The sequence below is a fragment of the Piliocolobus tephrosceles genome, chromosome 1, assembly GCF_002776525.5.
Source record: "Piliocolobus tephrosceles isolate RC106 chromosome 1, ASM277652v3, whole genome shotgun sequence".
Lineage (NCBI taxonomy): Eukaryota > Metazoa > Chordata > Mammalia > Primates > Cercopithecidae > Piliocolobus > Piliocolobus tephrosceles.
Window position 1 is genome coordinate 8,091,462 of NC_045434.1, and position 18,127 is coordinate 8,109,588.

Sequence of the window (18,127 nt, forward strand, 5' to 3'; positions counted from 1 at the left end):
TCCTACACGCAAATACATAAATGTGAAAACTGGAGTAGCTGCTTCACTTCATGGTAAATGTACTCTAATCATCTCCCGTACTTATAATAGCAGGATTGAGGTTAACTAATAAGTAACCATTCCTCCTCATTCAATACAATTGTAAGATTGAATCATCAGACAGGAGCAGAAAATAAACTGAACTATCATACAGTAGTTATCATTAGATAAGATCATTTTGACACAGAGAAACTGAAGGGATCATTGCTTCTAAATGAAGATACTATTCCTAACTTAAAAAAAAATTAGGGCTATTTAATCATATCCCAACTTGGGATATGATTTTAATGTCTTTTCCCTTTAGACTACATTAGACTAATTCAATTTAGAACGGTCCTACCTTAAGGCCTAACTCAACTTTTCATTTAAAACAGCATCATTTACCTACACTGTGGTACCAAGTGATAATCCCTCAAAATCATTTACCTACACTGTGGTACCAAGTGATAATCCCTCAAAACAGTCAACAAAACATCCTCAGTATCACAAGGAAAAGCCTTGTCATTTTACCCAAGCCCTACCCTCCCAGGGTGGACAAGCTGGCATTTTGTTTTAAAGCGGGGAATGGGCCAGCACGAAACTTAAATGAGCTTGTTAAACTCCATCTCTGGACTGACCACTGTCCAGCAGCCAACCCTGCCAAGCCATCTGTGGATATAAACGGGGTCTGGGCACCCTGGGCACCCTGTGCAAAGCGTCACACTGCTCTTGGCACTTCCCAGCAAGTTTCAGATCCCAGTGGAGCTAATCCAACTATAACGATCACTCGTGGCTCAAATACAGCCTGTGCCGTGATCTGTGTGTAATAAAGAAAGTGAAAGGTGGTCCCCCCACCCTGCCCCTGCCAACATGCACATATCCACATAAATGCACACCCTCAGTAGATTCAGTAGATTTATCTTAACTTTATTTTATTTTATTTTATTTTTTTTGAGACAAAGTCTCACTCTGTCGCCAGGCTGGAGTGCAGTGACGCAATCTCGGCTCATTGCAACCTCTACCTCCCAGGTTCAAGCGATTCCTCTGCCTCAGCTTCCCGAGTATCTGGGACTACAGGCACATACCACCACACCCGGCTAATTTTTTGTATTTTAGTAGAGACAGGGTTTCACTATGTTGGGCAGGATGGCCTTGATCTCCTGACCTCATGACCCGCCCACCTCGGCCTCCCAAAGTGCTGGGATTACAGGCGTGAGCCACCACCCCCAGCCTAATTCTTAAGTTTTGATTAATGAATATCAAGACTCCTAGCCTTCTGGGCCTGATTAAAGGCATAAGAAAAAGGAGATTCTTGAAGTCAGAAGCTCCTTCTTTATGCACACTTAGTAGAAATATAATTAAAATATTACGAGTTTGTATATATTATGAAAATAGGATTTAAAAGCCAAAGAAAATAACAAGTTAAAAATCAGTAAAGTGAAATACTTACAATTCCAGAGTCATGTCTTGGTTTTATTTTATAAAGTGATTTTCCCTTCTTCTGTCTACACACCTCCTCGGCTTCTTTTACTCTGATGGGAAGAAGACACATGTATTTAAGCAAAACCTACTTAGATCACCTCATTCTACCTTATAGTGAGTGAGTAAACCTCAACTCAATAAAGATTTGAATTATTGCAGAAAATAATATAATACATAGAAGAATGTTATCTGACATTTGAATTGAAAGCCTAAACTGTTACAGCTACAGAGGCTCATTTATCTAGGAGTTCTTAACTTGGAATCATAGTATGATTGAATGGAGTAATACACAAACACATCAGAATTTCTATGCAGAGTGTGTATGCATTTCATCCTATATAAAAGGAATCTTATACACAAGTAAATAATGAAATATCCCTCATTGTCAGCTGACAGTATGAGATTGATTCTGTTACATAAACAGGATTGGCACCATGATATAAGTTAGAAGCATTAGAATAATTAAAGAGTATCGCAGCCAGGGCACAGTGGCTCATGCCTGTAATCCCAGCACTTTAGGATGCCAAGGCGGGCGAACTGCTTGAGCCCAGGAGTTCGAGACCAGCATGGGCAACAGAGTGAGTCCCTGACTCCACAAAAAATATAAAAACTTAGCCGGGCATGGTGGTGCATGCCCTGCAGTGAGCTGTGATCAGCGCCTCTGCACTCCAGCAACAGTGAGACTCTCTCCCCTGCCTCCTGCCACCAAAAAAAACAGTGTCACATAAAAATTTACATGACGGCCGGGCGCGGTGGCTCACACCTGTAATCCCAGCACTTTGGGAGGCTGAGGAGGGCGGATCACGAGGTCAGGAGATCAAGACCATCCTGGCTAACATGGTGAAACCCCATCTCTACTAAAAATATATACAAAAAAATTAGCTGGGCGTGGTGGTGGGCAACTGTCGTCCCAGCTACTTGGGAGGCCGAGGCAGGAGAATGGCATGAACCCGGGAGGTGGAGCTTGCAGTGAGCTGAGATTGCACCACTGCACTCCAGCCTGGGCAACAGAGCGAGACTCCGTCTCAAAAAAAAAAAAAAAAAAAAAAAAAAAATGTACACGCCATGCTTACTTAAAATTTTCTCAGATTAACTTCCTATACCACACACACTCAAGCATAAAAATTACTTGCAATAAATACTTGAGCCGGCTCTAAAAACTGAGCGTCATCTAGCATGGGAACCAATCATTTAATTGACGACAAAAAAGAGAGTGAGCAGTAATAACATTTTAATGTTAATAATATTTCTCCTTAAGCATATATGACAAGGAAAACAACACTGAACTGACCAGAGGTATAGTTAAAAGAAGATGCTATTTGGAGCAAAGTCCTGTATGAATTTCTGGCTCTGCTCTTTGACACTGGTAGTGTTCTTGCACCCCTGAACCTCACTATTCCCTCAAAGAGTGAAAAGCCTTCATTATATATTAAATTATCTTCATTATCACTGCACAGAGTTGCAAGGACCGAGTAAAATTTTATTTAAAAAGTTCTCTATGCACTGTAAAAGGCTATACAATTTATTATTGTTTTAATTAAACAAATAGTAATAAATCTATAAACTGGGTTTTTTTTTTTTAATAAAAAGGAGAGCTATGACAAGGAAGATAATCTATCAGGTAAAACTTATTTTTTATTACTGTGATTTTTCCTTGGGAATTAAAAATGAATTATTTCTGGAGAAATAATTCATCCTATATAAAAGGAATCTTATACACAAGTAAGTAATGAAATATCCCTCATCGTCAGCTGACATAACCAAAAAGTCTATGCCTTGATCTTAATAAAATGCATTTCATATAGACAATACAGACTAATTTCCTGAAAGAAGTGAATTATAAACATATTTCTTGATCCCTGTGGCAAAAGATCTAATGACAGAATTCATCTCCTTTACAACTAAATCAATTCCTCTTTTTAAACAATAGAATGAAACAACAACTCAGTATTGCAGCTGTAAGATTGATGTTATAGTTTATACTAAAGCATGACAAAGGAGAGTAATTCCTTTCAGATATGAAATGCCTGCTGGTTGATATTGTTAGTAATTCCAGAAAACGATGACAACTTAGAAGATACTTCATTGTTACCACTTTTACTACTTTTCACTCAAGTCATAAATTGTCTTTAATCCTTCCTCTAAATATTTGAAGATAAAAACATTTTCTTTATAACAAAGTAAGGATTGCAGCGTCCTCATCTTCCTCTGAAACAGCTACCAGTAAATTTAAGTTGAAGTATTTGGATAGGGAATTAAGGAAACTGTTTTTTTTCCCCCCCCCAGTACTTAGCCAAAATCCAGTGGATCTCCTCTTACATTTACTTGGAGCTTTTTAAAGCATTTCGTGGCTTTCAAATACAATGTACTTTACAAGTATTTAGAACCTCAAAGCATCTTAATTTTCTCCCAATCCTATTTATTTTGTTCCCAAAACACATTTTTGAAAGGATCACAAGAAGCTGAGTCTAATACAAACATTTTAAATTTTACACAAAAACATCCCGTCATTCCTTATGGCAGAGACCACAAAAATCGAGGAGAATGTACGTCAGAGGCCTCACGAGATCTTTCAGCTCATCCATTCATTTTTCAGTCATTTCTGAAGCATTAACTCCAGGTCCAGCACTAGGCACAGCTCAATATTACAGGCACAATGATCTAGTAGGAGATGTCTACTATATCAATGTCTGCTAGGAGGAAGACACTCGTGAGCAACTAAATGGCAATGTTGCATTAAGAGCAACCACCTAGGTTCCTATAAGGTACAACTGTGTCCTGGAGGAGGATCCTGGGTGGGTAGGCAGGGGTTACGGAGATCTTTCTGCAGATCTTACTGCTGAGCCTTAATCGTTTATACTTCTCTTGGAAAAGGAAAATGGATTGAACACGAAAGAATAACATATAAAGGTTGAGTAAGAGTCAAGAAACACGAAACTGAGCTTCAAGAACTACGAACAGTTCTCCTTTCTGCTGCCATAGGATTCCTGTATGCAGGCAAAAGTTCCGATTGGTTTTCAGGTTTATGCCTCGGTTTCTTATGTGTGTGATTAGGATGAGTCAGTCACCTCACCCTAAGCGCCTCTGGTTATGCACACAAAAATGACCTGGGCAGCTGGAAAACTGAGTCCCAGAACCTTGAATACAGTTCCTCTTCTAATTTCGCAGCAGGAGATTCATGGAGAATTTGTTAAAATGCAGCTCTCCAGGCCAATTCTTAGCTATTCTGATTTAGTCACTCTGGGATGCTTTCAGAAGCGGCACCCAGCAGAACCCGGTGTAGCTGGCCTGTAAGGACCACCCTGAGGAACGGTGCCCTGGAACTGAGGCATTCACGCTCCCTGAAGCCCCAGCGGTGCTGCCAGACAGACCCCCAGAACAACGACGCTTCCTCAGTCCCCGCTGTTGCACCAGATCGCAAACCCAAACCACATCAACGTGCTCCCAACTCTCACTCCTCCTAAGCTTCCTAGCAAATGTTGCTGCTTTCAAAAGCCAATTTTATTTCAACAAAGCTCTGACAACAAGACATTTTCCCACACTTTCGGCAGGAAAAAAGAATGCATCCCTCGAGGTCGCATGTGTTGCCAGAGTTGGCAGAAATAAGAAAAATAATGAGGGAGAAGTCAGTACAAAGACAGCCTGAGCCAGCTGCCAACACTCGCATCTTCCTACTCGGGCTCTCCATTTGGTTTACGGCGGCAGATTTCATCAGCTGCCATTCTGAGTCTATTGAGTAACTGTTTGTACGTGGTCCATCCTCTTTCTCTCCTGCCTCACTCCTCATTCAGTGATGCCCAACATTTCCTAAACTAAGTAGAAAAAAGATGTTCGTGTTACAACTAGACCTGAAAGGCTTTAAGTGAAAAGGCATGGTGGAGATAACATTTCAAACAATAACTTAAAATGACCAATATGTCTTGTTTGGGAAGGAGGAGAAAGTAAAAAGGGGGACAATACCTCATTTGTAGAATGAGAAAGTAATCACCATGAAGAGGGAAGTGCATACTGAGAGAGGAAACAAGAGCAGGGCTGAAGAAGATGGTCAGAAGGCTTCCAAACTGTCCGCACTTGAGTTTAACTTCTAAGCCTGGTGGGGGTCTATGGATGTTGTCCAGAGACACAGCCCCTGTGCATGATCCATGAAGATATATATATGTGTGTGTGTGTGGTGTGTGTGTCTGTGTGTGTATATACATGTGTGTGTATATATATATATATATATATTTTAGTGGATGCATTCACACAAAGGGGGACTGACAGGGCATTTGTGAATCAAGATTTCACCCTATAAGAGAACTAAAAAGGGAAGTAAAAATTTTAAGATGACATCTGTGATAGGCTCGTTTTAACAGTTGCAACTTCTAATTAGCAACCCAGATAACAGAAGGAAAACATGAGCAAAATGATAATGAAAAGAAACTTCATTCATCATTTTTAGTGACTTTGGGAAAAAAATCAAACAACAACACAGAGACTAGAAAACAGGAAATGTAGCATTATCTTTTAGATGGAAGAGATGGATACGAAATGGTAGATAATGTCTATAAAACTTGATGTTTATTTTAATATTTTACTATATCTTTTATTGTCTATGAAACTTCAGAAACAAAACTATGCTGAATAAATTTCAAAGGCAAGTCCTCATCCCTTACATGGAGGACCAAGAGTCATGAAATAACATGAGGCATTCTGTACCTTTTAAGGGAGAATTTAATTATGGGAAATAACCAAAGAGCATATGGAATCAGGTTTGGCAAACAGAGGTGACCAACATGAGTAAAATAAATTTCATCTCGAAGCAAACTTTCCTTGTAGCAATGCTCAGAAACAGTGAGATTATTCAATGAATGTGTAATTCCCAGATCATGGAAACTTGCCCCTTTACAGACCTATCTTTGTATAACCAATTTTGAATACTCTTTCTTGAAACAAATTCAACTTTTCTCTCTCTTAAAGAAATGGAAGGCCTGGTGTGGTGGCTCATGCCTGTAATCCTAGCACTTTGGGAGGCCAAGGAGGGTGGATCATGAGGTCAGGAGTTTGAGACCAGCCTGGCCAACGTGGTGAAACCCCGTCTCTACTAAAAATACAAAAATTAGCCGGGCGTGGTGGTGGGTGCCTGTAATCCCAGCTACTCGGGAGGCTGAGGCAGGAGAATTGTTTGAATCCGGGAGGCAGAGGTTGCAGAGAGCCGAGATCATGCCACTGCACTCCAGCCTGGGCAACAGAATGAGACTCTGTCTCAAAAACAAAAACAAACAAACAAACAAAAGAAATGGAATGATTTAACTTTTAATTGATGGCCCACGTTCATCATTGGACACGTCACTGTTGTAATGTGCTGTAATACAGGGCCACCCTGCTAAGGACTAAGGCCTCCTGAGATATGTAAGGCAGCCTGCCCAGGCCCTAATCCAACACTGTACTTTGCTGGCTTTGTTTGCACTTTTTATGTCTTCTGTTTCTTCTTAAGATGATAGGCTGTGATCACTTCTCGATAGAGCCAGCATGCCTACCTTAAGCAGAAACTCTATCTCCTTTTCACAATCTCTGTCTTCTCTAGAGAAAGGCAGATAACTAAGTTACATGGCGCCTCAAATTAGAGCAGTAACACTCCGAGTTTGTTTCTAACAAAACGAACGGAGTTCCTGGACTTGCAGGCAGTAATTTTAGTTGTCGCAGGCTTCTCCCCAGCCCCCAGCTCCCACATACTTCATTGTTCACAGTAGCGTCTAGAAGGTTAGGGAAGCCCCAAAGTCTGACCTATAGACAGGCAGCGAATCACGGCTCCACATTTCAAAGAATATACGATTCTAAGATATTGAATCATCCAATCGGCTTATTCAGCAGGTTCCCATAAAGATAGTGTAATGCTGGAATGAATATAAAACCTGAAATTCAAGCTTATCAAGGTAAAAATGTGTGATATTGTTAATTGGTAGTGACGGAGTTAGCGATGCTACAGAGAACTACCTCTGGGAGGTGTGACGCATTTGGTGGGGAATATGACTATAAGGTTATTTCTCAGCTGAAACTGTTTTCTAGGTCTTGGGCAAAAAGGACCATATGAAAATAAAACATCTTTAATTAGTAAAACTGAAGCTCAAATTTACCTTTAAAAACATCTTTATACTAAATTTATTTTCCAAAAATAAAGTTGTAAATCTAACTTACAGAGAAGCTAAATAAATTTTGAAACATCGATACGAATTTTTATTCCTTACAAGTAAACATTCTAAGTGGTAACAGCTTCACTTGGTTAGGGCGTTAAGCATAAAAGTAAGTTCTTAAGCAAAGAAAAGTTTGAGTCTAGGAAAATCAGAATATTTTTAAAGTTTATAATATCAGAGAGGAACATGTGAGAGAATAAAAAATACTTTTTATCACAGAATTTGTTAAAACTCGTTTTAAATTCCTATTATTTTTATTGTGGCATTTTTCAAAACCAAAGAAAAGTTTCTCCCATTTTGGCCTCACTCTAACTGGGCTCATTTACACTAAGGGTTATTTTAAACAATGACAGTGGCTTCTCATTTCTCTCCTAATAAAGATGTATTTTTCTCTACACTCTCCCTACCTAACCCCAGACCCATTTATTGTCAGGCAAACATATACAAAAAGTTCAGTGCGATTAAGTTTAAAAACAGTTTGTGAGATGAAGAAGGGGGATGCACTCTGGCACAGATACAGAGAAAAGAAACCAGACATCCCTGCAGCCCGCTCTGCAGGCAGAATATCTTCACCCACCTTTCAGACCCAACGCCAAACTGGCCACGGTCTTATCAAGGAAACAGACATGCTTTCATCATTCAATCGAATGAGAAAGGGAGCCACTTTTCTGCCACTAAACATTAATAACTCGGTCTAAATAAGTATCTGTGGCAGGCGGTTTCATTTCCTGCTGGCTGCAGTTCGGCTTGCTGGAAGTAGCCCTGCTCGCCAGTGGAATCTCCCAGCCTAGGAGAGGTTAAGTGCAACATGGAGCTGGGATGTCACAGGTCTAAGGTCCTGATAGAGCAGAGATGGATCTGCCAACAGTAAACTAAAAGCAGATATAATGATCATTACTACCAGTTCACAATGTTCTTTACTAAAACATAACCCCATCGGGTCTGCTAACAAATTTAAAGCTTTTTACCCAAAAGTAGAGGGAGAGAAAAAACGAGAAAGACACACAGACACACAGACACACACACACACACACACACACACACACACGGAAGGCATAAGGTGGGGAGTGTGTGGGGAGGAGAGACAGAGGTGGTGAAGATTGTAGACAAAGGCTGGTTAGAAGAGTCAACTTAGGAGCTGTGGGTCTTTCTCTCCAGGTAAAGACAAAACTCGTAGATGTCTTGTAGAATTAAGGTGATCTGGGGAAGTTTATTTGATGTCTTTTGGAATTAAAGGTGATTTGGGAAGTTTATTCCTAGCTCTCTGTTCTCTCTCTTATAACTTCAGTGACTTAAAATACACTTGTACAGAACCACAAAACCCCTGAGATATACTGGAAACAAAATCAACCCCAAGTCACTTATCACTATCTCAAAGAAAAAAAACTTACAAGGCTTCCTCAGGCACCTATTTATAAATTTCATCACTGAGAATCTCTGACTTTCTCAGAGAAAACACTGCGTTTGCACCCCAAATGATTAGGCATCACAACTCGAATGAGCACAAAGTAGTTCCTAACACAAAGCAAATCAAGCTTTAAAAACATCTTTGGGCCGGGCGCGGTGGCTCACGCCTGTAATCCCAGCACTTTGGGAGGCCGAGGTGGGTGGATCATGAGGTCAGGAGTTCTAGACCAGCCTGGCCAAGATGGTGAAAACCCGTCTCTACTAAAAAATACAAAAATTAGTCGGGCGCAGTGGCAGGCAGCTGTAATCCCAGCTACTCTGGAGGCTGAGGCAGGAGAATCGCTTGAACCTGGGAGGCGGAGTCTGCAGTGAGCCAAGATCATGCCACTGTACTCCAGCCTGGGTGACAGAGCAAGACTCTGTCTCAAAAAAAAACAAAAAACAAAACAAAACAAATCATCTTTGAGCTGCTTCATGCAAGTGTCAGCCCTGGAGGGACTAAGTGGCTTAGTAATGGACAGTGCAGAAGTAAGACATTGTACTACGGGGTCCAGAGGGGTCTGCCCCAGCTCCTTGGGGGTCTGGGGCCAGCGTGGATGCCTTACAGACGTCGTACTCCCCTTCCTTCACAGTAACACATGCAGCAAGCCTGCCACTTTTATCAACAATAGGAGCTGAATTTTACAGAATATTCATAGTCCAAACTCTAGGACTTCTTGACAACTAGGTAAGTATCTATACTTAGGATCCAAAAACCACAGATGTATTCCTCCTATGAACACAAAATTAATGCACAGATATTCTGTGTATCTGTATTTCCTGAAACCATTTTTTTTGTGGGGTAAAGAGCTGAGAGGATCATTTACTCATAAGAAAACACATTCGACCAATCACATTAATTCCCTGTGGGCTGAATCTCTTTGATTACTGTCTAAGATTCTATAAGATGCAGAACATTGTGACACGTGGGTGAGCTCCCTCAGAAAGGAAGAACCTTCCCCCACAATTTTAGAATGGCTATAGATTAGTAATGATGGGTGTGGATGAACGCTGCTGTGCACTCATTTTAAAACCAACAAAACAAATAAACTGTACACACATACAAATCATCACACACATCTGCCTCTTTCTATGTCTAGTCACAAAAAGCCACCAGTCCTCCTTTAAGTGGCAAATCTACTTGTTGCTTTCTAGTCTTTACTCTCCACCATGCTCATGACTCTGAAATGGTTTACTAGTCCCTAATCCCTAATTTTTAATTTTTATTTTTCAATGGAGTATCCTTCTGTCACCCGGGCTGGAGTACAGTGGCATGATCTCAGCTCACTACAATCTCTGCCTCCCGGGTTCAAGTGATTCTCATGCCTCAGCCTCCCAAGTAGCTGGGATTACAGGTGCATCCCACCATGCCCAGTTAATTTTTGTGTTTTAAGTAGAGATGGGGTTTCACCATGTTGGTCAAGCTGGTCTTGAACTCCTGGCCTCAGGTGAGCCGCCCACCTCAGCCTCCCAAAATCCTGGGATTATAGGCGTGAGCCACCAGGCCTGGCCACTGGTTCCTAATTCTTGACAACTCGCGTATCCTTCAGTTTTCAGAGAACTTCGGAGTTTTCCAGCGATCTTTCTGGACATGTTTCCTTAATCGCTTCTGTTGCTCACTTATTAAGCTTCCTTTCAAATGTTATCCTTTCCCTCCAGGACTCTACTCTGGACTCCATAGTATCTGTAGGAATTTTCCACTTTGTAATTCTAACTACCAACCACTTCTGCGGTGAAGACGTTGAGCTCCAATCCTCTAGCCTTGACCTTTCTCCTAAGCTCCAGGTTCTAGAGGACATTCTCCTCCCTCTCACGTGCCTGGGCCTCGGGTAAGAGCATAACCAGTCAAAGCCATCCATCCAGTTCCTTGATAAACCTCTGAATCTTTTCTCTCCCTCTTCCCCACCCTTTCTATGCATATGCAAATAGTTAACAAGTTCTGTTAATTATTTTTCAGTAATGACATTAAAATCTGTCTCAACCTTTCTAATTCCACTGTCCCTGTTTTTCAAGCTTCTCATGTTCCCCGAACCAGTGCCGTACCCTGCAGACCGGCCTCCACCTCTGAAATCTAATCCATCCTTTACAAACCCGGGAATCATCTGAGCTACTTACTCATTTGCCAAGCAAAAATTGTTTAAGTTCCTCAGCGAGGTCTGGGAGGCCATTTGCAGTCTGGCTCCAAGTCACCTAATCTCCCTTTATTCTCTGCAATGTTCCCTGGGCTCCAGCAATACAGAAGCACCCCCGACTCCTATGGGACGTCTTTGCTAATCTGTTCCCCTGGGACTGCCTGTTCATTTTTCCTTTTCCTGTGCTCTCCCATAAGGCCTTTCGGGTTAAGCTCAAAATTAGCTTCCTATAGGAAACATATCTGACCCTCCAGGCAAGCTTATTTATGTAATCCTCTAAGCTCTCACATACTTTTTTTTTCCCCCCCAGATTTTCAATTTCAGGATGACTTCTGACTATTTATCTGTCTCTTTACTGTGCTAAATAGTAAGATCCTTGAGTTGAGGAGTCATGTATAGTCATCTTTATATTTCCAGGGCATTACATTAAAGCTCACACAGGCAGGTATTCACTAGATGTTTAAAAAATAGCTGACTAAATGAATGGATGATGATAACAGTAAAACAATGATTAAGCTTAAAAAATCACAGAGATAAATTCTGGTAAACAACTAGGCTTAGATCGAAATCTCTTGTTTTTTGCCTCCTTCTTCCGGTGAACTCTTCAGTGATGTGTTTGCATGTCCAATTCACATTTTGAGTAAACTACTAAGGATTTTATTGGACCTGACCTTTGAGTTTACTGATGTGCTGCTATAATTTCATCTATAAATAACAATTTAGTTTGAATGAATGTACATAAAATTTAAAGTTACAAAATATTTAGGGCATTATGTTTTCTTCCATCTTATAGAAGAACTAATGTCTTCAATATATGACCATTAGGAGACTGTAAGGATTCAACAAGAAATCATGTCAACCTAGCCTCACTAACTCCCAGGTTAGGAGACATACATACACGTAATATATTTTCATTCCAAAAAATCATTTAAAGAATCTCTCATGGGATGTCTGTGGACCAGAAAGAGAAATGATGGCTACACGAGAGGGTACTTAGATGAATTTACAATGAACAAACATGCTCAAAGAAGATAACAGATTGACTTTATATACAGTTATGTTCCTTTTTTTAAAGAGTGGTTTAAAACCCTCTCCTCTCATTGAGGAGGGTTGAAGCATAATCAACTGGTAAAATTTATATAGATATTGTTTTCATCTGAGAACAGGGAAAGCTGTCCTAGCATTCATAGATACCCAAAAAAAGGCCTGGGTTGCTTTTTTATTTGAAGACAATGACTATTTACAGTGGGGCGGTGGTGTGCCAGAGACAGTGGGCACATCATGTGTACCATCTCATTTGACCACCTTGTGACCAAACGTGAGTGATGCCACCATCCTGTTTTAGAGATGAGCAGCCTGGGGCTCGGAGAGGCTCTTGAGGTCATGTAATAGAAGAATGAAAAAGAGAACCCAGATGTGGTTAACTCCAGGGTCTGCACTCTCCACATCACACTAGGACTAAAAAGGGGACAAAATCATGGGCTTAAATGTCTAGCCATTATTACTATGAAAATGATATTCCTACAGTGGAAAGTAGATTTGAATAGATGACTTGCAATTTATTTCCCAAATTCAATATCCATTTCCCTTTAGAGAGCACCCACAGAATAAGCATCTTAAAAGACACCGTAATGTAAGCACCCTGAAGGCAGAGAGTGCCCTTTCTCCCTCCACTCCACGCCCAGCACAGCAGCTGGCTCATCACATTAGCAGCTAACACTAAGACCTTATAATGGGTCAAAGGCGGAGCCAAGAGAGCTTACAGATACCATCTACTTTAATTTTGCAATAATCCCCTAAGGTAGATACTGTCGTTATCCAACGTTTACAGATGATGCAACTGACACTTAAAATGGTCAAATTACCTGTTCAGGATCACACACGAATTTGTGGCCGACTTATAGTAGTTCAAGTCCAGACATACGTCATGTACTTCCAGAGCTTTCGCTTTCATCATTGCACTATTTTCTCTCACAACGCACATACATAAGGAAGGATAAAAAGCGGGAATACAGGATGCAAGAAGGAAGGCAGGCAAACAGCAAGGCAGGAATGCAGGTAAGTGGAGAGCCTGCAGTTTGAACTGTATGCACCTTTTTATTACCTGAGACCCAGAACAGTGGCTCTAAAACTTCACTGTGTGTAGGAATCACCTGAAAGACTTGTTAAAACACAGACTGTGGCCGGGCGCAGTGACTCACGCCTGTAATCCCAGCACTTTGGGAGGCCGAGGCGGGTGGATCACAAGGTCAGGAGATTGAGACCATTCTGGCTAACACGGTGAAACCCCATCTCTACTAAAAATACAAAACATTAGCCAGGCGTGGCGGCGGGTGCCTGTAGTCCCAGCTACTCAGGAGGCTGAGGCAGGAGAATGGCGTGAACCTGAGAGGCAGAGCTTGGCAGTGAGCCGAGATTGTGCCGCTGAACTCCAGCCTGGGCAACAGAGCAAGACATCGTCTCAAAAAAAAAAATAAAACAACACAGATTGCTGGTTTCTACACCCATAATCGGTAGGCCCAGAGTGGGAGTTCAAGAACGTATAGTTCTAACAAGTCCCCAGGTGATGGCGACAGGGTTTGCCCAGGAGAACATTTTGAGAACCTCTGTTTGGAGGCAGCATAACATAGCAAAAAGTTTGGGAAAATTAAGCAAACAAAAACAGTATTTACATTGTTTAATAAATATGTCATCATCAGTATCTTTTAAGTATTTTATTTACTTTCTTGCTTATGTCAATATATGCATTTATATTTAATACATATTATATACGTTATATGTTTATGTTAATTATATTCATTTACATGTATTTTATTTATTATGTTTCTATTTACTTACAATCATTGGATTCTTTTCTTTTTTTTTGAGACAGAATATTGCTCTGTCACCCAGGCAGGAGTGCAGTGGCATGATCTTGGCTCACTGGGGTTTAAGTGATTCTCGTACCTTAGCCTCCCAAGGAGCTGGGATTACAGGCACCTGCCACCACACCTGGCTAAGTTTTGTATTTTTAGTAGAGAAGCCATGTTTCCCAGGCTGGTCTCCAACTCCTGACCTCAGGTGATATGGCCGCCTTTGCCTCTCAAAGTGTTGGTATCACAGGTGTGAGCCATCATGCTTGGCCTACAATCATTTGATTCTGAAAGACTGAATCTTTTACAACACTGAAGATAATACTTTAAAAGAGAAACTAGAAAAGTGGATGCATGTCTTTTAGCAAATACGGAGGAGAAGTTCTATTGAATAATTGGACACATTTTGAACTCTTTTCAATCAAAAGTAGTCATGGAAACACAATGGGCTATAGTGTTCATCTTTCAAAAAGAAAAGCATGTAAGATTCATCTGGAGAAGACAAAAAAAAAAACCACCACATTCTCCTGATTCTAATTTCTAGGAGGAATTTTTGACACGATTGTCTAAATAAAGGATGTGAATTGCAGTCAGTACAAATCTGAAAATGTAGAAGGCACAGACATTTTTCAATGGCCAATTCTTTCCCCCTTCACAAAACCTCAATAAAAACTGAGATGAAACTTCAACTTGGTGAAAGCATTTCTGAGTAATGCTCACAAACACTTCAAGTATGTCATGTAGGTTTTGGTGATCTAATCTCATACGAGGCTAAAAATGAAAAAATCTAGACGAAAGGACATTTAGCATACTTCTTCTACAATCTTTTTTTTTTTTTTTTGGAGATGGAGTCTCACTCTGTCACCCAGGCTGGAGTGCAGTGGCATGATACCAGCTCACTGCAACTTCCGCCTCCCTGCTTCAAAAGATTCTTCTGCCTCAGTCTCACGAATAGCTGGAACTACAGGTGCATGCCACCACACCCAGCTAATATTTGTATTTTTAGTAGAGATGGGGTTTCACCATATCGGCCAGGCTGGTCTCGAACTCCTGACCTCATGATCCGCCCACCTCAGCCTCCCAAAGTGCTGAGATTACAGGTGTGAGCCACCGTGCCTGGCCTACAATCTTAAATCACAATCACAGGAGTCTCCAGTGAATAGCAGTCAGAGGTGGCTAGCATCTCAGACAAATCCTAGAACTGTGATGGTCTGTGTTGATAAGGAAGGAAAATACAATTGCTTGAGGTGGTAGATGAGGAACCAGCAAGGTTCACACTCCATTTTGTAAATAAAGAGCCTGAATTCTATTCTGTAAAATTAAGAGTATCTTTCTTTCTTATTCTTCCACAAGGAATTTAATATGGGATCTGAAAACAGATGAGAAATCTGAAAGGTACTATTAAGAGATTTTTTCAATGCTCAGATGATATGTTTAAGTCTCTGAAAATAGGAATATTTTTGTTCATATACATGTTAGGATTTTAAAGCTTCTAATCACATTGGTCATCACTAATGTTTTTAAATATCTGATTCAGAAAAAAAGAGTTTGGTTTTCTTCTGCATCTTGTAGTAGAGATGATTGTAATTCCATGTCAGACTTGGATTTTCATGGTATTTACCAAAGCAGCTCACTTGATATGCCCTTCAGTCCTATAAGAATGACCATATTCTTTCTGTACATTCTGAGGATGTTTTAGGTTTCCTTAACAAAATAGTAAAACAACAATCACTGGTTCTGCAAATCTAACGATAGTAAATTAAAAAAAAAAAAAAAATCCTGCCGTACATGATGGTCAAAGCTATTATAAAATTGTACCTGACAGCCAAATTCATCTTTTATTATCGGAGAATAGTGCTGTTTATTACATTTGACATTTTTCATGCAAACATCCTTTTACTATTTCCACCTGTGTTAAGATATTTTCTTAATCTTAGTGATTTCTTTTTTCAAATAGCTCAGAAAAGTTTTGTATTACAGCCAGTGAGATATAAAGTTAAGCTCTATTGGTTCTAACAACACCGGAGTTTATGACACTTCTCTAGCCAGGATGATGTGTATGGATCATTTGTATCCTATTTTTTTTAGTAAGACTTTTTTGGTCAGGCTATGGGGTGGGAGAACTTAAGGGCTATTAAACATAGAAATTAGTTTATAGAGAGTTTATGCAATTTCCTCCCTGTAAAACTCATAAAAGAGTGCAACAAAGCTATTTGTATTATAATAATTTGGAATTATGCAAGAGGAAGAATAGCTTAATTAAGGAATAAGATGTGGGGAGATATAAGTCAGGAATGAATCAAGGAAATACACATATTAAGAGAGAACAAAGGTCACAATTTTTCCTTTACTAGATCATTTCTATCCAGTGACAGATACGCTGTTTATCCCACCACCAAAAATAAACACAAAAACAAAACCCTAATCCCCTTTCCCACCTGCCAGCTTTCCTTTCCATCGTGACCCTTTACATATACAAACACCTCAAGAGCATTACCTAGAGTCACTGCGCCAGCTTCCTGGGCTCCCAGTTAATCAGAAATCTGTCCCTAACCACTCAACAGAGACTGTTCTTGTGGAAATCACTCATTCACCCACAATCCCAAATCCAGAGGTCAGTTCTCAGTCCTCATCTTTCTCACTCTAGCACTAGCAGCAGTGTGCACGGTTCTTCCCTGATGCCCTCCTTCTTAAAGGCCTGACCTCACTTGGCCCACTAGGCTACATAGTCTGGCCCCAGTGCTCCCTCTTGGAATTCTTCTCTTACCTCTCAACTCTCACTCCTTCTGTTCCAGTCACTTTGGACACTTGACTAAACATGCTCCTTCCTTGAGCTTTGCATGTGATGCTCGATCCGTCTGGAAGGTTCTTTCTTCAGATATCCACTTTCTTCAGATATCCACTAGCTTATTCCCTCACCTCCGAGGCCCTGCTTAGACATCACCTCTCAGAGGCACTGTCTGGGTAACTGAAATACAATAAACCACCTCCCCTAGCTGTCTTCTCTTTGCCCTGCTCTGTTTTTCCTTGGAGCTTCACTCTATATTTATCGATGGTCTGGACCTCCCTTCTATAACGTAAGCTCCACCAGGGCAGGAATTTGGTTTTATTCACAACTCCACTGCCTGGTATAGGGTAGACACTCAGTAAGTACATACTGAAGGACCCCAGGGAAGTATGCGGACGAGTCATACATTCTTAGTGAAGCACGCGGAAGTGGCGCTTACAGTTTGAAGAATGTGGAAGGTGGCGGTATGGGGAACGATTAGAGAGGAAAACGGAAATTGGAATGAAAATGCTCTTGACTTCCCATTCCCCTCATGTTTCCTAGGATTTGTCTCAGGATATCCATTCCTTAGAGAATCTACCTGAGGTTGGGGAACATTGATTTTGAAGTAGTCCAGCTTAGAGAATTTTTCCCAGAGCAGGAGGTGTGAAGGGTCTGGCCTGATGACCCTGGGAAGTGGTGAGAAGTGAGAGGTGGAATCTGTTGCATAAATCATAGCACCAGTGCTGGTACAGCTGAACTATCAGACGATGAAGCCCAGGGTGAGCGGGAAGCTAAATGAATCAGAAAAGTCCAAGAGACTCCAAAACAATGAACAGGACTAAGGATTTATGCCAGGGCAACAGAAAACCTGGTAGAATCTTCATAGTTAACCTTAAATATCAGATTTATTACATGAACAAACGATTGCATTTACCAGTGTGGTTCTAGACAGAGCAGAACGAGGGCTAGTGAATAAATGGTTCAGTCAGCCAGCCATTCATTCTGTCATCCTTTACCCCAAATTCTTAGGGCTTAGATGGATTCTAGCATTCAGAACTCTTCCGCCGGGCATGGTGGCTCACGCCTGTGATTCCAGCACTTTGGGAGGCTGAGGCAGGCGAGTCACCTGAGGTCAGGAGTTTGTGACCAGCCTGACCAACATGGAGAAACCCCATCTCTACTAAAAATACAAAATTAGCCGGGTATGGTGGCGCACGCCTGTAATCCCAGCCACTGGGGACGCTGAGGCAGGAG

The 18,127-nt window shown here is 40.9% G+C and overlaps 1 protein-coding gene across 1 annotated transcript in view; it reads right to left on the reverse strand.

The window, feature by feature from the left end:
* Positions 1-18,127, reverse strand: part of FMN2 (formin 2) — a 390,950-nt gene that overhangs the window by 1,348 nt on the left and 371,475 nt on the right. Inside the window, exon 14 of the mRNA XM_023216188.2 lies at positions 1,469-1,550. Within this exon, the coding sequence (XP_023071956.1) occupies positions 1,469-1,550 (82 nt within the window). The remainder of the gene's footprint in view (positions 1-1,468; positions 1,551-18,127) is intronic.